The sequence below is a fragment of the Pseudopipra pipra genome, chromosome 1 (assembly GCF_036250125.1).
Source record: "Pseudopipra pipra isolate bDixPip1 chromosome 1, bDixPip1.hap1, whole genome shotgun sequence".
Classification (NCBI taxonomy): domain Eukaryota; kingdom Metazoa; phylum Chordata; class Aves; order Passeriformes; family Pipridae; genus Pseudopipra; species Pseudopipra pipra.
In genome coordinates this window covers 4,956,765-4,984,039 of record NC_087549.1, presented here as the reverse complement: position 1 = coordinate 4,984,039, position 27,275 = coordinate 4,956,765, and the positions used below count along the sequence as shown (strand labels likewise).

Below are 27,275 nucleotides of genomic sequence, written 5' to 3'. Positions count from 1 at the left end.
TAATGAGCCAGAAGCTATTAGCATCCACATCCACTATCTACATGTTTTATAGTTGCAGGAGGGCTCTTCCTTGATGACCTCAACTTCTGGGCAGGCAAATTTACAAAATGAATGGAAAAGGCTTTTCTGCAGACATTTCTGGAAGGAAAAAAGAATAGGAAAATTGTATTAGTATTATGAAGAGAAGTGTATCATAAGCATAAAATCAGAGCCAAGAAGAAGAGAATCAGGCTGTCAGTAATGTGATCAGTGCTGAGATTTACCTGCTCAGTGTGAGCAGCCCAGGCAGAAAGACCATACAGATAGAACTAGTAAGGTGTTATAACTTACACCAGTTTGTTGGATTGACTCTAATTAGCAAAGTTCAGCCCCAGTGTAGGCTATGCCTAGATTAAACTGCTTAGTTCAATACTGAAAAAATTAAGGTAAACTCATGAAATCTGAGTAGGTAAATAATTCAGATTCTATTCTGCTCTTCCCTCTATTTTCTTTTTCACCACATCTGTATTCAGCTCAGTCCTGTCTCAGTAATGTTGACTTTGCCACCCAGCAGTTTGTCCCATACCACTCCGTGGGCTCTTGCACCAAAAATATGGATTAATTTAACCCATCGGTCCAAATATTCCTCTTGTTTACAGTTATATAAATTCAATGAGTTGATATCAGATTGCAGAGTGAAATGCAGAGTCCATACCATGATAGTCAGAGCCCACACACAATGTTGGGAGAGGCAAACACAGAAATACAAGCTAGGGTCACTTCTACTACACAGTGTTTCTCAATGGCAATGTGAATCTAGAAGGAGGGAGGATGCTTTCTTGTTCCATCTGTGCTCTTTGTCTCCTTTTGCCTCTTCAGAAAATTATTTCAACTCACACCATCAAAACCAGAAACAGGTAAAAACTCTCAGCAGGTTAAGGAAGCAGGGTAATTGTATGTCTTAGCAGCTCCCTTTTTATAGATGGAATTTCTTACATTCTATAAAGTAGAAATAACAAAAGAAAAGCACAGCAAGAGTTGTGCTCACTAAATGTGAACATCACCACAAGGCATAACTCATAGTTTGAGATCAAGGTCATTCAGGTTCCAAGGTGGCCTTTTTCCCTCTCATTTCTGTGTACAACACAGCAAACCCCAGTCCTAAAACTCCACAGATGTCAGCATCTTGCAGTTTGCCTCTACATCCTACTATGCAAAATGTAACACTCATGAGACACTGCACCAGTGAAATATGAGATAAAAGCTGTTGCTCTTGATCAACTGTGCAGCACAGAACACTAGAGCATGGTGTAAGCTCTTCTTCCTTGCTGGAAAAGTCAGCTGCTGGCATCTGCGTAGGGAAGAATCAAGACATGCAGTATGTTCTCCTTTTATTCAAACCTAAGTCTGATGGCAAGTCAGATGTGGCAACACACTTTCTGAGCCCTTTCTAATAAAGAATGGTGTGAAACAAGGCTGCGTTCTCACTCCTACCCTATTTACAGTCTTTTTCAGCATGATGCTCCAAAGGGCCATGGCAGACCTCGAGGATCAGGATGGTATCTACATTCAATATCGTACTGATGGAAGCCTATTCAACCTGAGGCGACTGAAGGCCCACACCAAGACCTTAAATCATCTTGTCCGGGAGCTGCTCTATGCTGATGACACCACCGTTGTCGCTCACACAGAAGCAGCTCTGCAGCGTTTAACATCCTGCTTTGCAGACGCTGCTGAGCTCTTTGGGCTGGAAGTCAGCTTAAAGAAGACAGAAGTTCTCCATCAACCTGCACCTCAGGAAGTCCCCCATCATCCCCACATCACCATTGGCCAATCAGAACTCAAATCAGTCCAGCAGTTTAATTACCTAGGCAGCCTCATCTCCTCAGATGGTAAGATTGACAGAGAGATAGACAACGGGTTAGCAAAGGCATACAGTGCTTTCAGAAAGCTTCATAAAAGAGTTTGGCGAAATAAACACCTGAAGTACAAAGATCAGTGTTTACAGAGCCATAGTGTTGTCTACTCTCTTATATGGATCTGAATCATGGGTCATCTACCGCCACCACCTGCGTCTCCTAGAGCGCTTCCATCAATGCTGCCTCCGTTCAATCCTAAACATCCACTGGTCAGATTATGTGACCAATACATCTGTTCTAGAGCAAGCAGCAGTCACAAGCATTGAGGTCATGTTAATGAGAACACAGCTGCATTGGGCAGGGCACGTCTCCAGGATGAAGGACCACCGCCTCCCTAAGATCTTGCTTTATGGTGAACTTGCCACCGGCTGCCCTCCCCAGATCTTCATTCGCGAAGCCCAGCCATGATGAAGTCTGATGGCAGAGCTGAGTCTTGGTGCCTTTGGAAATACCAAGTTTGTTCATATGAACTTAGTGTGGAATTGCAGTCTATTATGACACAAGACCATTAGTGTATGAGGTGTGAGGAGCAATGTGGATGTCAAAGTGGTGGGTTTTTTTCCTTCCTCTCAACCTTAACTAGAAGGTAGAAGGGAAAGATTAACCTCCAGGTAGAGTCCATAAAGACTGAGGTGGTAGATCAGTAGGATCTATCTCTAGCATATCCACCCTCTTAGAAACCAAGTGATTCCCATCTCAGTCAGACTTGGAAGAAACAACCATAGAGCTAAGTCAGAACAGGTCATCTGAATACATATCACATGCTAAAGCCAAGAGTTTTCAATCAACAGCCACTATGTAAGTGGTACAGTGCATTGGCTTCACTTATAGGGACATTTTCTTTCTTTCCTTCAACAGTCAGCATTTCCCAGCAGTAAAATGCTGGAGCCAAGGATAGTCTAAATATAATCATAGACTCATAAAATGGTTGGATTTGAAGGGACATTAAAGATCATCTAATTCCAGCCCCTCTGCCACAGGCAGGGACACCTTCCACCCGACCAGGCTGCTCAGAGCTCCATCCAACCTGGCCTTGAACACCTCCAGGGATGGGGCATCCACAGCTTCTCTGGGCAACCTGTGCCAGGGCCTCAACCATTGTCACAGTAAAGAGTTTCTTCCTAATATCTAATTTAAATCTCTTTCAGTATAAAGCCATTCCCTCTTGTGCTGTCAGTCCATGCCCTTGTCAAAAGTCTCTCTCCAGCCCTCTTGGAGCCCCTTTAGGCCCTGGAAGGGGCTCTAAGGTCTCCCTGGACCATTCTCTTCTCCAGGCTGAACATCCCCAGCTCTTCCAGCCTGTCTTCAGAGCAGAGGGACTCCAGCCCTCTGATCACCTTTGTGGCCCCCTCTGGACTCACTTCAACAGGTCCATGTCCTTCTTATGTTGGGGGCTCCAGAGCTGGATGCAGTGCTCCAGGCGGAGTTCACAAGATCAGAGTATAGAGGCAGAATCACCTTCCAGCAGCAACTAGTCTTTTATATCTCCTTCAGTGGCTGAATTTGGATAGATATCCTGATTGCAGGTCTTCCAGAACTTTTGTTTTCTGTGTTTTAATCAAATAACAGGTCTTTTCCTGTCTCTGAAGATTCTAGAAATATGTATTTCTTTTATCCCTACATTTATTTTTTTAATAGCAGAAATAAAAATATTTTCTTCTCTCACTTCTAAATGTTTTGGTTTCTGTTTAATTGGGTACTGCTTTGTCCTGAGAGAGTGAGACAGCTCGTTTACTTTTTCTGTACTGCTCATTATTTCATACACTTCCACTGCAATTCCCTCATTTGTCCCCTCTCAAAAGCCACAGTTTTTACAACAGACAAGCTTAACTGAAGACATTGCCTCAGGTGAGAAAGATGCAGTGATTTGGTCACAGCATGATTAGAGACAAAAACCTGTTTTCAGTGACTGAAATATTTGGTTTGCTGTCAACCAAGCAATTGATGTGTACTGAGCAGGCTTTTGCATTTTGCTGCAGGATGGTTAATTTCTTTCCTCCTATGAGACAGGACCCAGGCACATGGCAGCAGCCAAATCCCAAACAATCAGGTATCTGTGACTTTGATTCAGATTTATAAAGATATTTATAGACCCATAGATGAAAGATTGAAGGGTTTTTTCCTGCATTTTTTTCCTTTTATCCCCTGAAGTCTGACATTTCTGTGGTTGTTAAGAAAAGTTCAGCATACAAGGTCTTATTCAAATTCTTGTATACTACCTGGAGCCCTTTAAAATATCATCTTCTAGCCTATGTTATTGGTTGCTTAATTAATTACTCTAAAAGATTTTTTTTGCTTGCAAAAGCAGTAAACGGGGTTCAACGACACTTTGGCTTTTCTGGATAACTTGAAATGATAAAATATGCTGTCAAATACCACTCCCAAAAGAAAAAAATAGTCGATCTTAACTGCTAACAGAGATGTTATCTGCTCCAGCACAGAAAACACATGAGAGTGCTTGGGTATCTTTCTCTCTGTTGTTAAAGCTGGTTTTCTCCTTTATGTGCCATAAGTATTCCTATCTTCACCATCAAAAAATGAAGATTTCACATGCATTCTTTGTTGTTGTTTTAATGTAGGCCGGGTACTAAATAAAGGTGTGTAGGACACTGACTGTATCCCAACATACAGGACATCTTGGCTCTTCACTCATTTGTAAGTGAGGCTCATATACAGAAGAGCAGATGAAGGCTATAAGGACAAGCTTGTCTCACTGTTGCTATAATAGGTCTCTTCATAATTGATGGTGAGGCACTGGCACAGGTTGCCCAGAGAGGTTGTGGATGCCCCATCCCTGGAATTGTTCAAGGCCAGGCTAGATGGGGCCCTGAGCAACCTGGTTAGTGGGTGGCACCCCTGCCCATGGCAGGGGTTTGAAAGTAGATAATCTTTAAGGTCCCTTCCAACACAAACCATTTTATGATTATATGATAATACAAAACAGTGACTTCTACTAAATACTTTCTGCATTAAGACAATGGTTTCTTCCTGTAAGAGCACACAAGGTAATTGGTCTGTGTCGTATCACTGCATGTCACGGAAAATTTGCTGCAACCAGTTATTTTTTTCTAATGGTTAACTATTCTCACTGTTCATGTAGATATTTTTTTCATCAAGGCTGCTGGAAGGAAATACAAAACCTCTCACTCTCTGTCTCTGTGCAGCTGGGATCAGCTTCTGGCCACAGCATCAGCAAGAAAAAGAAGGGAAAAAGAGGAGATTCTTCCCATTGGTAAGATGTTTCTCAAATGTGAAATATTAACTCTGGAAACTCTTAGAATCCTTCCACGAGTAGCAGTGTGTAGAAACCTCATTATAAGGACAAAGTGAGGTCCTGTACCTGCCTTCACTTGAGACTTACCTGGATGGCAACAACTTTACAAGTTGCCCAATGCTCTGTCCCAAAAGGGGAATCATGCTTGTGCCTCAAGGCAGTATCTGCCTTGAGATCCACTTCCTCTCTTTCATTAGGAAGCACTGTATTAATAATTTTGTGAGTGAAACTCTGATCTCCTCAAGTCTGGACAAGTCACGCTGTTCAGTCTAGTATCCCAAGATCTTGCCCTTCAGCTCCACAAAGTTAAGGCAGGGGGAGTCTCAACAGCAAACTCCAGCCCACCATGCATTGATTCTGCTCTTATTCCTCCTCTAAGCAGCTTCTTTTTACTTATTCTGTCCTGTAGTCACCTGGGAACAGCAGGGTTGGGTGTTTGATGAAGGTTCATACTTCACTCTGCAAGTACTTTTGTCAAAAAAAGCTTTTATTGCAATGCAAAATATCTTCTGTATATGACATCTTTCTCCCCCCCAACCCCCTTAAATTTAATGAGTAATCCTTTCTGGGTTTGTACATTGTGATTCTTGTGTGTATGAATGAATATATATACATATCTATATATATATCTATCAATCTATAGATATTATATTAATACAATCATATATAAATCTGGACCTATATCATTTTATATATACACGTATCACTAGATATATGTGTGTATGTGCATATACATATATATATACATTACATATACACTATATACACATATATGCACACACATACATATGGTATAATCATAAACATCTCTTGGTTGTCAAGGGACTTTTCTTTAACAAAATAAGTTCCATCAGTGGATTTTACTTCTGTAGTGCAATTTTACAGGAAGTTAACATTTCCACATTCAATATAAAAGAAACAATATACATTTGAAAACGTGCCATAGGATTTTTAATGAAAAAATTAGAAAAGTGCATTATTTTACAACACTACAGTAAATGATTCTTTTTTTTTTCTCTGTAAAGACATTGTAAAATATATACAGGGTTGCGTAGTGCATTCATTACAAAAGAAAGATGCAATCCCTTGCATAAATTACATATTGTACAGGGGTTCGCTGTCTACTTGGACTTGTAAACATTTGTGTGATACAGTTTTCATTCTTTAAGTAAGCTGCAATACATCTTATTTTCATTTGACTGTTGTTGCATTCTGACTCCAGTACGGCATTCTAAGGCCATATGTGAAGGCATCCTCTCCCATACCGGAGAAGGCCAGAAAAAGAAACGAAAACACAAGAGTCTTTAATTTGGTTCACTGTAATCAAGTTATCACTGGTTTAATAAATCACATCTTGATACTTATGACCTGCTCTTTCTCCTTTGCTAGGACCAGCTCAACAACTACGTTGAAGTTAGAGGTCTGAAATGAGCAGAGGAAACAGTTTCCAGGAGGTAAATTCCCAGTGCAGTCTCCACAGCCAAGCAGCTCCTCTTTCTAGATGACCATGCTCCTAAGGCTCTGTGTGCTGCACAGAAAATATATCAACCAGGGTAGAAATTTAGAGAGTTTTGCTCTATCTCAGGCTGTTGAGGGCCTTTAGAATGCCGTCAATACACCGTCGGTAAGTCCGCATATGCACATTCAAAGAAGTACAAAAATGCACCAAAAAGTGTCAAGAGATCCAAAAGAGACATAGCATCAACACACACTCACAAACACACACATACACGCACACTTCTGTCTGAGCAGGAAGGCTCAGTCTCCAAAGTAGGATTCACAATTTAGTTTCAACATGTATGTGTGTTTGGAAGAAATCCAAGAATTTCCATATAAACTCCTTAAGTCCCAAATTGAACACTTTTATCCCTGTTTCTCATAGATGAACAGTTTGTTGAAGTAAGTAATTGCACCTTGAAGAGACAGTATCCACATTCTTTTGGCCTACTGGAAACAACTCTTAAGCCCCCCTCCCATTCCCCATTGACCTATCCAGCTCCAAATCATCTCCTTTGCCTTCAAATCACCAGGATCAAAAGTTTTAGTCCATACTCCTCAATGGCAACAAACAGCCACACAAATCTTAACAAGTCAAGGGAAGAGGAAAAATAAAACTTTCTTTTTCTTCCACAGTTCACTCCTGACCTTGCAAATAAAAGAAACAGATGGATTATTGGTTGTATGGCATATTTTAGGAAATTTACATTTTGTAAAAAAAGACAGATTAGGTTTGCATTCTGAGGAATGATCCATTGCCTTGTAATTTCTGTTTATTTCTTAGTTGTCAAAATGTTAGTAGTAGACAGGACTCTTTTGCCTTTTTTCAGGCAAAATCAACCCAACAGTACTTATACCAAAACTAACTGTGTGGATTAACCAAATTTGTTGAAGTCCAAAACAACAGTGCTCCAAGTGGTACCCAGGAAATTAATAAAGCCAACTCTTAGATTAACAGAATCTTAAACCCCTTGTAACCTGGACACTGGGATCCCTCTTTTGTTATGTGGGTATTACACACCTCCTCCAACATCTGAATAATATTCCTGCCCTAAGAATTTATACAGAAAGTAGGTGCCACAATGTGAATGCAGCTGAACAGTCAAAAGGGAGGTAAATTGCCATGAGAAGATCATTAAGTTGTGTTGAGCATATCTGTTGTGTTGGTCAATGATGACCATAACAGACTCTGCTCTACTAATCTTCCCAAGGGAATAAAAAGGGCTCTGTATCAACGATAAAGAGGAATTTCCTACTGCTGCTTCTGACTGCAGTGTCTCTCCATGTTGGGAACTGAGAAGCTTTGCTAAAAAGGAGCAATATGACACCCATCTTTCCTGGAAAACATATGTGACAGTAACGAATTTTTCAAAGAGAAGTCACATGAAATACAAGTCACTACAGAGCAACAGGAGCTTAAATGCTGAGGAATTTTAAAGGAATGTACAGTGAAGATAAAAAACCCAACTGACTGCATTGCTAAAAGGATCTCATATATATGTTTTTTGCAGAAACAACAGTTAGAGCAATCAGAAGAATTTGGCAAGGTTTTAGTAGCCTCAATCATAAAGAGCTGTGAGCTGTCCTCCACGTCCATTTGGATGACCTGCATAATGAAGACAATGAGATGTGCCCACTGCTGCATGCTGAACAAGAAACTTCAAATCACCATATCACCATTCAGAAGGGGTTCTGAGAAGAGCTTCAAATCAGAGAGGTGAGATAAATGTCGTAGATACCTCAAAGGAAATAACAGAAGAAACAGCTACAGATCAATCTGAAGGTGCTGCCATTTAAGTTTCATGTCTTGCTTCCTAAGGAGAATGCTGCCCTGAGCTCTTGCCCAGTATGCAAGTTAGATATCAGCCCTGCCCTCCATCACCATCAACTCCAGGCCAGGAAGAAATCCAGTCTTTTGCTCTGCTTCTTTTAACCTTGCTCAGAAAGGATTTGAGAGAAGGATATGCCATAGCATCAATGTTCTCATCAATCCGGCTCGTGACATAGAAACTTGGCTGTATCTTGCCCATTCCCCACATGGTCTAGACATATTTGAACATGTATTCAGCAACTTTCCTCCTAGAATCATAATCTGTTCCAGACAGTACAGCTGAGACACTTCAACTATTGCACCAAATGGATACTAGAACCATGCTCCATCCTGAAATACAGCCCTTTCCACATCCATCTGCATTAGTTTATCTAAGACACAACACTGCTTTTTTATTCTACAGGTAAGACAAAATCATATCAAAACTCCACAAAGCCATTTAAGCACCTATTTAGCTCAGGGGGAATTAAGAGCCTCACTGCATATACTGGATCTGAGCTAAAATCCCTTTCCCAGATACTCCCAACACCATCTCCAGTTAACATGCCAAGATGATGCTTGTCAGTAGGACAGATGAGGCATGACCTTTGTGTCAGCAGTGCTATTACCAAATAGGCCTTTTGGAAATCATTTTGTAGAGTTGCAATTTCAAACTCTGGGAGGCCAAAATCACTTACACAGTCTACTTCAGATAATCTAATTAAATACTGTTATCAGATGAATTATCCTCTGAACAATAATTATGATTAAGAGGCTTCATACCCACTCTGTAGAGAGAGCTAGCAATAATGAATCAATGTTATTTCTCTAAAGGTCAGTTTTGATGATATTTTGACATGTAGAAACTGTCCAAACACAGTCAATACAAAGAGGTTTCTTTGCTATATGGTGACCTCCTGAACCCAGCTGGAGAAGCTTAGCATTTCCCACACATTCCTATGGCTTAGTATTTCCCACACATTTTGGGGAGGTACTACTGAAGGTGGGTAAGGATACCACAATTCAGGTCTTTCAGGTTTGCTGCAGGCAATAGGAGGGTTGATGCAACTGATCTTTTCCATGGAATATGAGAGGGAAGATGCTCTGGAAGACACAATTTCCCCTACTTCCTCTTTGACACCAATACAGGTAAGGTAGTCTCACCAAAGACAATCCACTCCACCATGAATCAGCCCTGGTCCATCCTTCCCAGACATCCTACCACTTCTGTTTGTGAGAATGCTGACAGATGACTAGAAAATAGACTAAGCCCAGAAGGCCATGGTTCTTCCTTAATTTGAAACCACACCACAGACCTACAATGATTTACAGGCTATAAGCCAAACCACTCTGACTCTTCCTGGCCCTTCTCCCAATGGCCTGCTCCAAAAAAAACCACACTCCAAAGTTCTCCTCACAGCCTAATGCATTGCATTCCAGCCACGGAAGAAGTGGATCTCACCCGCGCAGGTTTATGCACATCACATTTCCTATTTAACTCCTCACATATTGTTTTTAATCAATCTGTAGATTTCTTTTGTCAGTAGTAATTAGAGTGGAACATTTCCTTCCCCAGGGTGTAGTTCTGTAGCATAATGCTTTTCCCTAATAGAGGAGGGGGGAGAATACAGAATGCGGTGATCTGGGGTCTGAACATACGTCCATGAAATGGCAAGCTAATGAGTTAATGTCTGGGTAGAAAGCGGGGAGGGAATATGGAGAAAGCCAGAGGGTGGCTGTCTGTGAAATGGATCTCTCTTCTAGCCTCAAGTATAATGCTCTGGATACAGCAATTACTGCAAGCTGTTCCACAGACCAGATAAACAATGAATCAAAGCCAGGCTAGTGGTATCAGAACTCATGCATGAGGAAGATGCATTATAGAGCATAGTTTCAATTATTGTATTTGCCAGCTCCACTTGTGAATTCACCAGCTATGATAAATGTTATCATCCTGTTGTTTGCTCTACATTTCTCAAAGTGAACTAAAAGACAACTCATCTTGGAACTGTGAATATTAATTACCAATAAAATTGAAGCATTAATCTTTCCCCCGCCACCCCCTTTTTTTTCCCAGGCTGTTGTGGGTGTTAATGCATGGCAGCACTCCTTACACTCACAGAAAGCAAGGTGAAGGAGGGCTTTGGGATATTTATTAATTACAATATTCACAGAAGGAGAGACAAATGAAGGCTGAAGGCTCCAGGGATACAATTTCCAGCCTAAAATTAGCAGGTAGCTTTGGAATCCATAACACAAAATACAGCTGCATAAATTATACAGGTTGACTGTTGTTTTTAGGTCTTATTACTTTCCCTTAGGTTTAGGAAACATGGTGAACAGCAGTTGGAGACACTGACACGGTATCTAATAGTAAATAGAAAATTTTTCAGTTTCAGTAAAAGGACACAAATCAGGATTCATTGCATTGCACCAAATCAATTGGCTTCAGAGGAAGGCCCTGCCACAGCAGGCTTTAGATAAGGAATGAGTTTGCTTATGTCCTACTGAGCTCTTGCACTTGGGAGCACCAGGAAGAGGAAATAGCATCATTAACATAACACATCCCAGAGATCAGCACTGCTCAGGAGGGACTGGCTGAATAAAATCTTGGTTTCAATGGAGGTGGCAGCAAAAACCTGATTGGAGAATCAGGAACTCCACGAATCTCCTTATCAGCAGCAGTCAGTGGAACACTGGTGTCAGCCTGGACTGAGAAGGGGACAGTCAATCTCCCAGACTGATTCTACACAGATGAAAGCGTAACAGTTCTTCAGCATCATCTCACAGCAGTTTCAACTGGAAATAACAAAACTACTTCTGCTGTTGAGAACAATTTCTTTTTTCCCAATTTTCTTTTTGCCTTCCTACTACTTTTTTTGGGTGAATATTCCTTTACCATATTCATTATATGCACCTTAAATAACTGAAAACTGCATTTTGGCAAAGAGTTCCATCAGTTTTTCTTGGGTTTAATTCAGCTTCTGAGCTCAGATTAACTAGCATAGGAGTCCCAGGGCACCTGCCATCTGCAATCAATTTCTCTGTGTCCAATGTCATTATTCCATTTGTTTCAATTTTGGTGAATCGTTATGATGGCTATTCCTTTTCAAATGCTTTATCTTGCTGAAGTACCCAAAATAAAGTTTTATATCAGAGTTAGATGACAGGCAGACTGGTCAGAAAGGCAATATTTCCTTTTTCAGTTCTCCAAGTGTTACATATCTTTGGCTGATGGAAGTAGCAGTGGTGTGATTCTCATTGTAATTTGTGCAATACTCCAGTCAGTAATAGTGTCTTGCTGAAATATGCATGAAAAAGTCCATAACATTAGTGTAATGGACACACTCCAACACATCTCTCTCATCCTGCTTCCTCATAAAGATTTTCAATGACTGTCTTAATTAGACCCTAATATGAACAGGAATATTACATAAAGTTAAATGAGGACATAAACTTCAGCTAAAAGCTACTTCCACCCAAGCCCCTGCCCTCTGGTCTGTAGACACCAAATAGTTCTGGAACATTTTTGTTCTCCACCTTGGTTCCACTGACTGCCTTTTTTTTTTTTTTAAGCTTTCAGCAACAAATCAAGGGTTTTTTTCTGTAATAAAAACTTTCAAATCTGTCAGAGAAAACAAGGAATTACTTTGCTTAGGTCTGATTCACAATAATCTTGATTACTGCTCTGGCATTTCGTTGATTAAACCACTAGGAAACTAATGAGAAAATGTACAATACAGTAGATTAATTTGGTTACTTCCCTCTTTTTCTTTTCTTTTTTCTTTTTTTTATGATGTCTATTTTGTCCTAATGAGCTGTTACGGAGGAGTTCAAACAGAAGGCTATTGCTGAAGGTCACTGTACATTTCTCCATTCATTACCTAGAAGCTATTTTGGACTCTTGAAGTAGCATCCACACACACTTTCTAAGCTGTCCCATTACAGTCATCCCTGTAAAGCAGATACATGTATAAAGTTCTGGCAAAGCAGTGCCACTTAGTCAGGATCTCCCTTACACAGTAATGAAGACCAAGTGGAGACTCGTGCCTGCATTGTTCTGTTAAGTTTCCTCTTTCCTTCTCATATCACAGCATGCTCAGTCAAAGCTATTTTGGTGCTTCACTGATCAAACTGATTTTTCCCTTTGATGATAATATGAAATATGATAGGATAATAGGGTTGTTATATAATCAAAGTCGACAGCAGGGAGCTAAATTTGTGTTGTTTTGATGAAGAGCACGTTAGTGTGACATAAATAGACTAATCTGATTTATTATTATTATTTCTAATGCTTAATAATAGAGAAGGGTAGGGGAAATGAGACTCTGGGGAATGAGAGTGCATCACAAAGTGATAGCAGACATTAGGATGTCTAGTCATAAGCAGCACCACTACTACCTGCTTCTAGCTGAGTTTCAAAGGAGTGAGTAGCGAGCAAGAGAAGTTGTTCTGAAAGAAATAGTGTCTTAAATGGAATAAAACAAATCAGATACTAGAGAAAATATTCTGTGAAAAGCAGTGTTGTGGGAAGAAAACTGTTATTCATACAGGGCAATAAGGAGTCACAGATGGAATTGACAAAAGTCAACTCACCTTTCACTGACTGATTTTTTATGTCTAACTGAAAAGCTGGGATTAACCCGGGATGAAAGCTTCCCTTTCATGATGATGTCTGTTCCAGTTCCAGACAGACCAAGTCAGTATTCACACATCAGTCAAGAGCCACGAAAATGACTAAAGAGAGATACATATTTTGCCTGGTGTACTGATGTTTACAGTGTGATGTCTACTGAGTTCTTGTGCCTCTGGCTGCTCACAAAGCAAAGTCCTGCAGGAGTCTCCTTGTAAAGGAAAGAGTTTCCATGCCACTTCAAAATCCTATGTGTAACAAAAGAACAGATTGGACAGAACTGTGGGCTCTTCAGTCAGAAAATAAAAATAAAAAACCATATTTGAAAATTCCAGAACTTTATACAAGGAATGCAGATACATTCAAGCAAAACACTTTCCCACATACACACTCATTACAGCTTTTAGACTTAAAAGTATGGCTATGGACATCTACTCTGGCTCCTTCATATCAACATACACAGATTTCTTCAACTACTTCTATAAACTTCAACTAAGCTAAAGCAGAGCTATTATAAAGCCACTGAGTTTTAATGTAAAGAGTCTAAGTGGCAGATAACCCACGACATGCTGAGGTAAGTTTCTCCCCTGGTTAAATACCCCATGTATTAAAATTTACTCTTCATATGTGGTTCCAGAGGGAAGATTTAGTAACAAATCAAATAATGTATGTGAAGTTTTGAACATGATTTACAGGACATTTTAAGACTATTTTTACATGCGGCAGAAATATCGATTTCTTCTTAAAGGAAAAGAGAAAAAAGGTTAACCAATGTTTTATAAGATGAAACTGCTTTTTTTCTGTTTAAAGGTTTCACTAAAAGTCCTGTTACAAAAATTCTCCTTTGCCAGGCAGACAGAATTCCACCTGACACATGATATAGACGTCTAAATTCCAGGCATTTGTTTTCTTATCTCCATAGCAGCAAAAAAGATCCGCATTTATTTGCACTTCAGGGATGACACAGGCAAAGATGAAGCAAGTGAATTTGGAGAGCACTGTGAACCCCGTGGGCTACTCTCACAGGAACCAGCTTCTAGGTAGCAAACACTAGAGGGGGTTTAACACATCCTGAAACTGCTTTTTTAGGTATGTTTGCTTCAATCCTTTTACCATGAGCATTTGCCTTAGGACACGGTACTGGCAGCGCAGCATCAATGCCCCCAGCATGCCCCACACATTACTCTGAAAAAGTCCATCCTCATCGATCCTCATTAAGAATCCTAAGATGTTTCTTCACTAACCTTAATGGAGGATTTCATGCCACAGCAATTTCTAAGCTCAAAGGAAGCTGCATAGAGGAGTCAAAGTCATGGATAACTTGCTTTTCATTTACTTGTTGAAAGGCAGACGTGAAGAACATGAATATATTTGATAGTTAATAATTTAAAGCCAAGTAGAAGAGAATAGAGGAGGAATGACATTCCTTATTTCTCCCTATTAATGCTCCTTATAGGTTCCTCTTTGAAAGGATATCAACATCCATCAGCACACAGAGCTCAGAGCTGTGCACACACCATCTAGTTTTAAGGGTAAAAAAAAGGATTATTGCTTTTACACTGAGAGCACGAAATGGTAGAATCGGCAGGAAGTGATTAGTGCCAAAAAGAGATGGGGTTTGTATGGCAAATTAACACAGAAAGCAATTCAAAAGATAGAATTAAATCAGAGACAAAGGTGCAGGTTTATAAAACTCCTAGTCCTACCCTTGTAAAATCAAAGATAAATCTCCAAAAGCACTAAATCCCATGTAATCATTGCAAATTCCTATTGTCTTAAAGGGGAGCTGGATTAGGCCTCTAATTCAGTTCTATAAAGTCTGTTTGGTCCAGATGAACAACCGAGAGATAGACAATGTCCAAGGAACAGCTCTACAAACATGGTCTCAACATCCTCCACCACAACTTGCCAAGGCAACCACTCCCACTGTTACCCTCCAAACACTAGAGTAAAGCTATTTTTGCCCATTACTGCTAAATGCATTTTGCCTTTGCCTAGCAAAAAAAGCAATGTCACATCTAATCTCACAAGTTCCCAGTGAGCCAAACACAAGATACTGTCCCTTGAATTCTTCCTGAGACCAACAAAGGCTTTCCATTATTTACAAATCAAAAGCATTTAGAGACAATCATCTTCAGTTTTTATTTAAAACAAGGAATGCCCTGTCACTGTTATATAAGAAAAAATATACATCCTCCTATTTATACCCATCTTAACCAAGCATTCCAAAAAATATAATTCCTATTCATGCAGGTAATTGCTGCATAAAATAATAATAATAATAATAATAATAATAATAATAATAATAATAATAATAATAATAATAATAATAATAATAATAATAATTTATAAATAAAATTAAAATAACAAAATATACTCTTTTGTTCCAACAATTCTCCCAATTTATCTTAAAAATTCCACTTTCAAATTGTTGGAACAGTTGAAAATTTTAAAATTAAATATAGTTAAATCAATAGGATTATTTGCTTTTGATTATTAATTCCATTGCTAGTTTTTCTTGTGTTTTATTATGCATACCAGTTTTACAAAGTGCATGCTTTATTTTTTTTTTTAATTTTGAACTGGCAAGCTAAAATGATCCATCATTTCCTGCCTTTTTTAAATGTTAATACAATCTAAAATCTAGCATTAAAAAATTTATCATGATACATCTGGTATATTGACTGCTTATGGCGCATGCTCGTCTTGGCAAAAAAACCCCAAAACAAATTGGCTCCCCTCCCACCCTCCCTGTTCCTTTTTGGAAGCAATCTAAAAAGCAGGCTGGAACACAATTGCTTCAAGGGCAAAAAAAAAAAATAATACCTGATGCTTTAATTTTTGTCACATGGCACTATTTGTGGAATTGCACACACACACACACACGCACACACCCGACACACACGCAAAGCACACACCCACGCTGCAACCTGCTTGTGAGGAAAAAAAGTTTGTTAGGTCAGGAGTGCCAGTGGCACATGAAGGCTCCCAGCTGTGTGTGCAACTTTGGATTTGGTACCCACTTCACGTCACCTTGAATCCTCTGACATCCACCGAGGGGGTAATGTAAGGCATACTTTGCTGGAACAGTAATAATCCATGCTTCATGCTCAAGAGCTGAGTCTCAGAGGAGGATTGGCTTGCTCTACTCCCTTTGGCCTCACTCTGTCTCACTCAAGGAACAAAAAAACCCAAAACAACAGAGAAGAACTGGGGAAAACAAGGAAAGCAAAAGACAAATCCCTTTAAATGGACTTTCGCCGTTTCATCAGCCTGTGGTTATCTGTAAAGCTGTGCAACCCAGGTGAGATGGAGCTGACAGGAGATGGGAAAAGGCTGTTTTTTAATGTGCTTGGCGAGATCTCCTCTATCTTGTAAGAGATGGAGTGAAAGTACTGGGGGTTCAGCTTTGAGCTGAAAGAATTTTGGTGGGACACCACCCGGCTGGTGTACTCGTGGGACCTGTAACACATGCAGGAACAAACTGACTGAAGGTCTGTTACTTCGGCCTTGTACCGTGGCCGACCATGCTGGGAGTCCTCTTGGATGTGGATAATCATGCTGTTGCGGTTCCCTGCCAGGGACGCCCGTTCCTCAGCATCCCGCCTCTCATCCTCACTGTTCATGGTCAAGAACCTGAGAACAACCAGATTTAGAAATGCCCCAATGACTGTCAACCCCACTAGAATGTACATAAAGCTAAAAGCCACGTAGAGAGGCTTCTTTTGAAGGGCCCCTTTGGTCTGCAGGGCCACATAGTCTCCAAACCCTATCGTAGTCAATGTTATAAAGCAGTAATAGTAAGCATGGAAAAAGCTCCATTCCTCATACTGGGAAAAGGCTGCTGCTCCAATGCAGAGTGTCCCCATGCAAGAGAAGAAACCCACAGTGACCATGTTTTCCATGGAGACCTCGGTGCTCCTCATCCCACAGCACTTTTTGATGCGTTTCAAGAGGTACTTGACAAAGGTGTTCATGCGCTCGCCCAGGCTCTGGAACATGACGAGTGTCAGTGGGATCCCCAGGACCGCGTAGAACATGCAAAAGGCCTTCCCCGCGTCCGTCCCTGGGGCAGCATGTCCGTAACCTGGGAGGGGGGATGAAAACACAGCACAGTCAGCAAGGCAGGTGATGACTACAGTTCCCCCTTCACACAAGCCACGTGAATCACAGAGGCTCTGATGCCACAGCCAGATCCAAAGCTACAGGAACACTGCAGTCACACCATCTTCTGATACCTCCTCCCCCACATCCTGTGTCTGAAGTAAATAAGACACAACAAAGTTGTTCACACAGAAACGGGAAAGAGGAACGAATGGGCAATCTCTCCTACCTCAATGTTCAATCTCCTAAACAAGATTATATCACATTAATTCACTGAAGAAGTTTCATGTCCATCCTGTATCACATGCAATAGTGGAAACTTTGGAAATAGATGGACTTTCCCGTTGTGTTTTTGAGAGTAGTTGCCCTGTCCCAAAACCAGAGTACACTCATGGCATTCAAGTTCTGTGTATGCTGATAGTGTGGAGTTACAACATCCACAGATGCACGAACCAAATAAATTCCTTTTCAAACTCTTCCATACTGAATAAGCCTTTCTCCTTGACATCTTATGAAAGTCATTGCTGGAACACCATAGGAGTTTAGGGATTTAATGTTTTTTCTGTCTTTCATTACTGAAGAATAAACAACTTATCAGCTTGTTCCATAGTTTTGCAGCTTTGACAGAATTGCAAAGTCACTTTCACCAGGATGTTAAACTAATCCAGGAAAGAGGATGTACCACATTTTCCACCATAGTTTACTGATGACCAAATCATAGCTAAGTCTTTATTCTAAAACAAACCATAAATGGGGGTCTGTTTTGAAATCATAATTTCACTTTTTCATATCACACTGCTTTAAAAATCTACATTCCTTATAGCTGAGGTTCTGAGGTATGGTACCAAAGTCTCCAAAATGGGATGGCTGGGACCCACCTGGCCATGGTATGTGTTGACCATATGGGTACTATGGACTTTAAAGTCTGTGAGTAGAAATAATGTACTTCAAAAAGGCAGCTCCTCTTGTGTACACAGAAGTGTCTAAAACAGTCAATACGTTATTCTCAGTAGACAACTATTTCTCTACAATCATTATAATAGAAATCTTGGAATAGAACTCAATTCAAGATTAATATATCTAATATAATATATTTGCTGCTCTGAATTTGTCTAATCCTTTTTTGAAACAGTTGACACTGCATACTTCCTCAATCTCCTGTGGCAACAAATTCCAGAAGTTCACTATCTGCAATGTAAAAAAGGTATTTTATAATTTCAAGTAGATCTCCTTGTTCTAGCTAGTGCCCCTTAGTTCCAGTACTGAAGTTCTACATCTACCTTATCTACCACAGCCATTTCAACTCATATAGCAGAAGTCACATTCCCTGGAACATTTCAATGTCCTTGTCTGGATCTTCCGTAGCTCTACCACATCATTTTTGAGTTCAGGAACCAGAACCCCGCATACCCCTCATGATGTGGATGCACCACAGAGTCTGCAGTTTTAACTAGAACTAAAACATGAACACAAGGATTTAACCTTCAAAATGTAAAGCAACAGGGGACAAGGAAAATAAAACAAGAAAGTCAGACAAGAATTCCCTCCAAAAAGCAACAGGTATTTCCGTAGCTCAGTTGCTAGTTGTTGACAGAAGGCTGGGATGTAAAAATGAATTTATAAAAGAAGCACAGAACTCAAAATAGGAGGTTCTTTTTTCAGGTTACAAAAGAAAGAGATTCACCTGTTGTATTGAGCCAGGTAGCCTGTTCATCATGAAAAGTAGTTTCCAAATTACCTGGAAAGGGAAGTGTCTTCACTAGATTGATGATGGGTTAGTTCTACCTGACTGTCCCTCAATAAAGCCTATAATTGCCTCTCATTACTAAGACCAGCTTTCGAACTACAGGGGTGTTAATTAAACCAGGAACATCTTCCCATTTTATAGCTTTAGTTACAGATGATAAAGAGAAGGAAAGCTTCAGAAAATGTGATTTTCCAGATGGTTGCAGAGATAGCAGTTGGTGGAAACAAGTTTCACTTTGGGTTCTAAAAAAATTATTGGAGTGAAAAAAGATTTCTTTTGATATCACTATATCCTTCTCACTAAAGATATCCCCAGAGACACTTTAGGGAGATTATAAAACATTAATATTATATGCTTATACACTATCTCACAATTGAATTTCTAAGATTTGTCACAGACTTCGTAATTATATATCCGATAAGATAGGAATATATCCATATCCCTGTGTTACAGATAGGGAAGCACAGACACCAGCAGGCTTTAATTTCCCTCCAATTCACATAGGTAGACAGAATATCCAGAAATTTTGATTTCTATTCTGCCCCAAGTCATTCTCACTTTCCCTAATATCAGATGAATGTCTTTTTTACTGTTTTCTCACCATGAATCTGGGGTGAAGAAAGGACTTTATTCATGAAGCTGGAATAAGACTTTACAAATAGATTCATCTAAGAGGATCAGAGTCACATCTTTCTCCTATACAACACAGTTTAAAGGAATAGGCACCTTAGTCATTGCCTTCAACTCTCTGAAATAAGGGAATACAAGAGAAAATACATCAAAGAAAGACTCAACTCTCCGTCACTTAAGCATTACAGAATCTATCCAACAATATACAGAGTAACTCATGGAAAGCAAACTGCAGCAGTGAATGCTCTCTGAAATTCAGTAAATTTCAAATCTAGAACAAATCACTGTTTTCTTAACATCAGAAACTGCCTCTGGAAAAATGGGAAGGCTGGTAACCGCCAGAGGAAGAGGGGCACAAGGGATCATTAACACTAGCAAAGGACACAGTTCATGGGGTCAGTCTCCAAGTAGCTGGGTTTTACTTGCGTCAAGTAAAGGCAGAAGCAACTGCCTTGGAAGCAGATTCCAGCTACCTGAATTCATCCTAATTTCCTCTGCATGAATGCCCCTGCCCTTTAGCAGAGTATAAAGAGATGACTCTGTGTCATCCATAAGAAACACAAGGTTTAAAGAGAAATGGAAAGGTTAAGTGTGACATCAGGTTTTCTTTCTCTTCTGTGGTGAAGAAGATTGAATAGAAGACCTCAGAATTGAGTATAGGAAATGCATCCCCTGACAAGCTGAGATAATGAGAAAGGTATAGATGGAGTTTTTCATTGGACCACACCTAGGTAAATACTGTCTGTACTACTCTAGTAAGAGTTTGCCAAGGTTCCCACAGTACAGCAGTGTGACCACAGCCAGCAGGTTTGTCTGATATTTAATTAGATGTAATTTGAATGATCAAGGACAGACTAAATTACTCTCACCTAGATTGGAGGCAATGTCATTAGTTCTCTCTGTCTTTTATAACACCTCCCAGCTCCTTAGGCCTTCATGACAGAGCTTATCTGGGTTGGCATCAAGAAGAACAGCTTGGCAAGAAGAAATGTCATGTCTCAGAGTGTTGCTCCAGTTCTGGACTGTGGAGCACCAATACACCACAAAAGCCATCTCTCCCAAGCCATGGAATGGCTGGGATACAGAAATCAAGCAGAACTGCAGGAAGGTATAGGCAAGGGAAAAAAAGAATCAGACTGTAAGGGCTGACACCAAACAGGTACTCTGTTGAGGTCTTCCCTGCCTTTGATTTTTCCAGGCCTTGTCCATTCTCTGATGGAAAACTCTCAAAGATTCTGACCCACTCAACCTTCTTCAAAGCTTATTTTTCCATGGTGCCTTTTAGACAAGACACAGAGTGAAACTCCTCATTACAATCTCCGTGAGGTCCATTTGGAGGGACAACCCCAACAGCTTTCTCTTTCTTGTAAAGGGACATTGTGCTGGTGTACCAACCCACTACCAGAATGTGCAGAGGAACACAGCACACAGGTACCCTGAATCCAACAGTGATCACAAGCAGATGGCTGAGGAAGAGTATAAGAATAGTATATACACACGTGACTTTTTCCCCACGAATTCATATACCCGGCTTCATTATTTGGTGCTCAGGGATTTCCTAAGTCAGACAAGGTTTGGCTGATTTTAGTAAAACACAGTGGATTTCTCTTCCATGAGTTTGGGCATTGTCCCTTCAACGTGTATGAACCTCCTCCACCTGCAACATTCTGTGGCAAGAAGGTTCATAGATCAACCATGTGTTCTTTGAAACACCTGCCATTGCTTCTTTACTTCTCTTTCATTACTATCAACTGATGGTAATGTTATCTCCTCCTCTATGGAAGAGACCAGGAACAGTCATTCCCTATTCCCCTTCTTTGTGCCATTCATGATTTTATAGACATTTTATCAACAAATATGCTGTGTTGTATTCAGGCCCTAAGCAAGAATCCCTGGTACTCTGTAGCCTCATGTGGACAGACCAGCTTGCTTAGATCTACATCAGTGATCTTTGCACCACACTCAGCTGCAGGGTACAGACAGGTCTGCAACATCTGCCTTGTCCTCCAACACAGATTCTCTGGAATAACACTCTGCTTCTGGGGCAAAAAGGGTCTTGATAAACAATTTCATGCTACTGCAATGATGTAGACTGACCAGAATAAGTCAATCCATAACAAAAATAAAATATAATGGGAAAAAATTTGGAATACTTTCAGTGTGTTGCATCTACACAGTAACCATCTCCAGCACTGCAAGGCAGTATCTACTCCAGAAAACTAAACTGGCCTGAAGTCCTGCCAGGGGAGGTTTAGGTTAGATACTCGAGAAAATTACTTCATGGAAAGGGACGTATAGCATTGGAACAGATTGTCCAGGGAAGTGGCGGAATGTTAAAAAAAATGTGGATGTGGAACTTGGGGACATGGTTTAACGTCTTCAAGTGGTGCTGGGTTGACAGTTGCACTTCATGATCTTAAAAGTGTTTCCCAGCCTTAACAATTCTATGATTCTGAGGATGAATTCCACTACCAACCAACCCATGATGCCTCACTCTTAAATCATCAGCACAGTTCCCATTATGGCTTCACCCTGGAATAACCAGCACTGTCCCAGACAAAGCCCATGCCTGATCTACCCATGGAGGTTGACATTGGCCAGGGACAACTGCAACTAAGCACCACGCTGGAAAGTACATGTGTTTCGCTGTTACTGGCCTTCTCCATGACATCTCTCTTGGCCTCTGTGTCTTACAAAACACAGGTCCTGCTCTGCTTAGCAGCATAGATGGAGCCTGAGTGGGTTTTCTGAGTGTTTATCTACATTGAGCTCTGTCAGGGATTGAGAGAGGTTTGTTTCTAAATGTGCATTGGTACCAGGCCAAATACATAGTCAGTGTTAAAAAATAAAAATTAAAAGTGGCAGTGGTAAGTTAGTTATAGGTCACACTCAGGCCAGTGTGTAGCTGCAGAGTAGCCAAGCCTCATTCACATTCTCATTCAATGTACAACAGGTCTTAGATATCTTGAATCTCAGAGCAATGCTCTGTGTTATTCATGAGGGATGCTTTATTTCTCTTAGGAGGAGGTTTCTTCCCTCATTTATCTACGCATCATTCATCCCCGTGATGGACATCTAGGCCTGACAACAGTCTCCGGAAATAAATTAACTTCTCGATCCCTGTGACTCAAACCCTTCTTACTCATGCTGGCAGCAGCCCTGGCTGGGAGATAATGAAGAGAGGATAATGGCACCTGTTATTTAGATGGGCAAGCATAATTCAGATTAAAACATCTTCCTGATGTCACACACTTCACTTCAGAGGTTCATCTACGTCAGAGAAACCGCCACAAAGATCAGAGCTGTCTCTCTGCTGGATTTGCTTCTTGTGCTTTCAGGGAGAAGAAACAACATGGCCTTTGTGGTGCAGATAAAAGAGGTTTCAGTAGGGATGAGGGAAATACTTCATCTAACTAACTGATAGTAACTCATTTACCAGGACAACAGCTTTCTCCTGTAAGGAAATCAGGAGTGCATCATGGATGCTGCTGTTACCTGGGAGAAAGCTGCTGTGTAACTACACCAGTCTCCTGGCACGTGAGTACTGCTGACGGCTCCCTCTTCTCTCTCCCATATGTCTGGTCTCTCCTCAGATCCTGCTGCCTTTTTCCTCAAACATCTCCAGGACCTCCTTTTTCTTTCATTCCCTTGTCAGTTGATTTCACTGCAGCACATCAGCTGAACTATCTCTCTGAGTTTTGCACATCCCCTTCCATCCTCAAAAACATCTTCCCCTTCCATGCTCAATAGACAGTCTCTAATGTCAGGAAAAAGCATGGCACATGGCTCCCTACAGGAACACACAGCACTACAGGATAATATCATCCCTTGTTGTGGAGACAGGGACATCATGGGAGAGGAAAAATTATGTGCCCCAGGTGCAACCTCAAATCCTAAATCCCTCAACAAGATCAGCACAGCCTCTCATCCTGCTTCATCTGCAGCCACCATGCATTATCTCCTTCGTTATGGAACCTGAACCTCCCTTTCTAGAGCATTACTCATGGCAATTTTTTTCCCGTAGCTTCTCTTCCAGACACACCAAGTTGCAGTAAACACCAACATGATGAATGCTGTGCATCACTCAAACTGCCTGTTGGCATAAATTCCCACCCCCGACCACTATCAGATGTGGCAAAACCATGCTCCATTGAAAGATTCGTTATGGCATTAAGGAATATGTTTACAAGTTTAAACAAAGACATTAAAAACTTTTATTTTTTTAATTAGTTCTGAGGTTTTTCTCATTTCTCAATAAGGATAAGCCATCTATGTTTATATCTCTGTCCATCTGTCTTTCCTCCACAATAGCTGTGAAGCTGCTCACCAATTTCCACCACTTAGAAGAAGCCGTAATGTGAACTTGATAGTGATCTGTTCTGCTGGGCCTGCCATCTGGGCAGTCTGTGAATACATATAAAATGGCCTAAAAATCCACACACATATAGTGCAGACTCAGCTGCAATATGATCAGCTCTTTCTCTGGACAGTTATAGGAAAGAAATAGGGGCTGGAAGTCCTGCAAGGCGGGGTGGGATGTAGAGGCATGGGAGAGAACTGCAGGAATAAGACGTCTCCATCTCCTTGTAAAACAGCATGTGCTGGAATACCTATCTGCCTGCAAGGATGAAGATGAAAATCAGGGTAAATAGAACTGCAGGATGGCTTGGAGTTCACAGGAAACCAGGCTTGACTATTGCTGTTGCTCAAGGAATGACGTGTTTCTAACAAAAGACAGAATTTGAAAATCCTTGCTTAAAAAAAAAAATAAAATTGGAGACTTCTGTGTTTGCCTGTGTTTGTTATCTTCTTTCTTTTGCATGTGAACATTCCCATCTTTTTTTTTTTCCTGTGTAAAATTTACACTATAAAGAGTTTTACCAAAAAGGTAAATGAGGGGAAAGTGGAAATCTTCAAATGGTCACATGAAATCACAATCTTTCTGCTCATCTATATGACACAGAAGACCTGATTGTCTCAAACCTCCTCTTGTTGAACTTATCCTCTACTTTAACTGCTTAGATAGGATGATGTCTGCAATCACTGGCAACTCTTTTGAATAAGATGACAGAGCATGTGAGGTAATTTCCACCTGGTGTACCACCTCCCAGGAAATCCAGGATGCCAAAACTTGCCAGTTCATTTTGTCCAGATATAATGTTAACTCGGATCATCCCTGTGACTTCTGTTTCAGAAAAGAGGCTGGAAAGAGAGAAGTTCCTCTCCAGCTCTATAAGGAGACAAGCACTGAAAACAGCAATGATTTGGGATGTGTTTCTAGTGTACCATTTCCTGATTATCCCTCCCAAAACTAACAGTATCTCCGTGCTGGATTTCCAGTTAAGGAGCCATTGACAGTTGACTTCTGAGTCAATATTTTCCCACGTGCTCTATTTTTGACTGGCCCTACACTCCTTCCCTCCCTTTCCTCCTCTCTGCTTGGTTCTCTGAGTCAATCAGAAGACTGACCTGAGGCTCACATCACATCTAGTCCCAAAACAAATCATGCCCAGAACAAGTTCTCAATCTGAAGAGAATCGTAACAACCACTAGGAAAAGACTTTATCAGGTCATGTTATGCATTCCCAGGGGATGGCATATGATTGTTCCTTACTATATATTCTCCAGGGCTTTGTCCAGTTTTGTTTAAATGATTGAAATAACAGGGTTTTTGCTCTCTCCCTTAGGAAATTATTCCCCTGTCTAGCAGATCCAGCTATTAGGAAGTTCTTTTTTGATACACAGCCTGTATTTTTCTGTGCTGCCTTTTATCACAGTGTTCTTTTATAGCCCTCAATACAACACACCCCATTTTCCTCCATCATTACTCACTCCTTTACACTTCTTGGAGGTAGTCACATCTTCATCCCTTAGTCAACATTAGCTATAAACAGAACTCTTTTTGGGGCAGAGTCCTGCAGCCAGGAAGTAACAATAGTTGTTTTACAACATATACCTAGAATCAGATTTTGTCTCTGCAGAAACAGCTCCTTATGTGATCACTTTTATTACACTTGTCTGAGATCACTCCTGCTCCTCAGAAACTTTCAGGATATTTGCTAGACCTTATCCTTGTCTATCCTTGACTATGGTAGCAGGGTTATCAATTCCCTGGATTGCAAAATATTATCCTTTTTGCATTTGTAGGTGTGACCAGTCATCACTATAACATTATGTCCTCACTGTATGGCAAACCTTACCTGATGTTGCCATTTCTTTACATCACAAAGGCTCTTTCTACTCCATGGACATATAATTGCATTAAGCATGGGTTTTCCTTAATCCCCTCTATAAATGGCCTTCTCAGGCAGTTTTAATAGTTTTCTGTAACTGATTTTTGTTGCTCACAGTCTATTGGCAATGATCTGAGACCTCTACATAAGGGGGGAAGATGAAGGACTCACCACCTGCAGAGTTGTCAGGATGATCCAAACAGCCCTCTGAGGGATCAGGGGAAAATACATCAGGAAGAAGCGCAAGGGCTCACACCTTAACAAAAGGCTGAAAAATAAAGGGTTTCTTCTATGCTGTGATGACAGAAAAGGGGCAAGAGAAATTTGTGATTTTGCTTTGTTCAAAAGGCTAGTTCTTTTCCAACTACCAGGTCTGAGTCTTCACAGGGTTAAGAGGATCCTGCTCTCAGCTCTCAGTCTGACACTGCCAGGGCTTGAGAAGCTGGATCTCAACAAAAACCCTGTTAAACAAATGTTACCAAAGGCCAGCACAGAGCAGAGCGACTGAAATCACTAATGACGTAGTAACAGTGTCCTCTGAACCTGTGATGTCACCATCCAGTGCACTTCACAGAGAAATGGTCATAAATCTGTGTAACATCAAATGCTGTCAGAGCTGGTCTGGTAAAACACAGCACACCCAGCAAGAGACACAGGGTGACAGAGAAGTGGCTCAGATGTGTTTTCACTGAAGCAATTGCGTTTTGCCTTCTACAACTCTCCCCTCTACGCAACTAAGAGACAGAAGAGCACAGACACCTTGCCATGAGCTTGCTCACATATCTATTTTAATTTTGTGCTGTATCTACTGCAGATTTTTCCCATGCAGAACTAAAAACCAAGGATATTTTTCAAACTTTTAGAAAATACTAACAGGTTCATGGTATTTTCAGCAGATTCTCCTTTCTGCTATTGAGAAACCAGACTTTCCTTATCCAAAAGGGCAGCTAAAGGAAGGGTTGGTTATTCCCACTGTGCCTGCTAGAAAAACTTGCCAGCAAATCAATTATGAGATTCGACTTTACTAAAACAGATAAAGCTGTGATCTAGACAAAGTTACACAGATATAAAACTACTTCTTCCAGGTTAGTCTCTGTCTTGGCAGGTCAACAGTCAAGTGTGGAAGAACTAAGAATTCTTCTTCCTTCTCTTTTGCTTGTCATTCTCTAACCCTTAATGACCACAGTAAGGAATTAGCCAGATGGACACAAATTTCTGTGCTTCTAGATCTTTGCAATCATAGACTTCTTTACAGCATTTATTGTACCCTTCTCTGAAGAAAACATCTCCACAAATGTCTTCTGAATCTGGCTGGATGTAGTTTTGGCCAAGGCTATTTTCCCTGCAGACACTCCAATTTTGCAGCAGCTTCATTAATTGAAACCTGGCTTCAGTGATCCAACAGCCAAAGCAAGTGGAGTCTGTCATAATTTCCCCCATTACATCACA

General features: G+C 40.6%; 1 protein-coding gene across 1 annotated transcript in view; it reads right to left on the bottom strand.

Moving 5' to 3' along the window:
• Positions 1 to 15,874: 15,874 nt before the first annotated feature.
• Positions 15,875 to 27,275, bottom strand: part of KCNK9 (potassium two pore domain channel subfamily K member 9) — an 86,762-nt gene continuing 75,361 nt past the window's right edge. Inside the window, exon 2 of the mRNA XM_064644143.1 lies at positions 15,875 to 17,199. Coding sequence (XP_064500213.1) covers positions 16,358 to 17,199 — 842 coding nt within the window. The 3' untranslated portion in view covers positions 15,875 to 16,357. The remainder of the gene's footprint in view (positions 17,200 to 27,275) is intronic.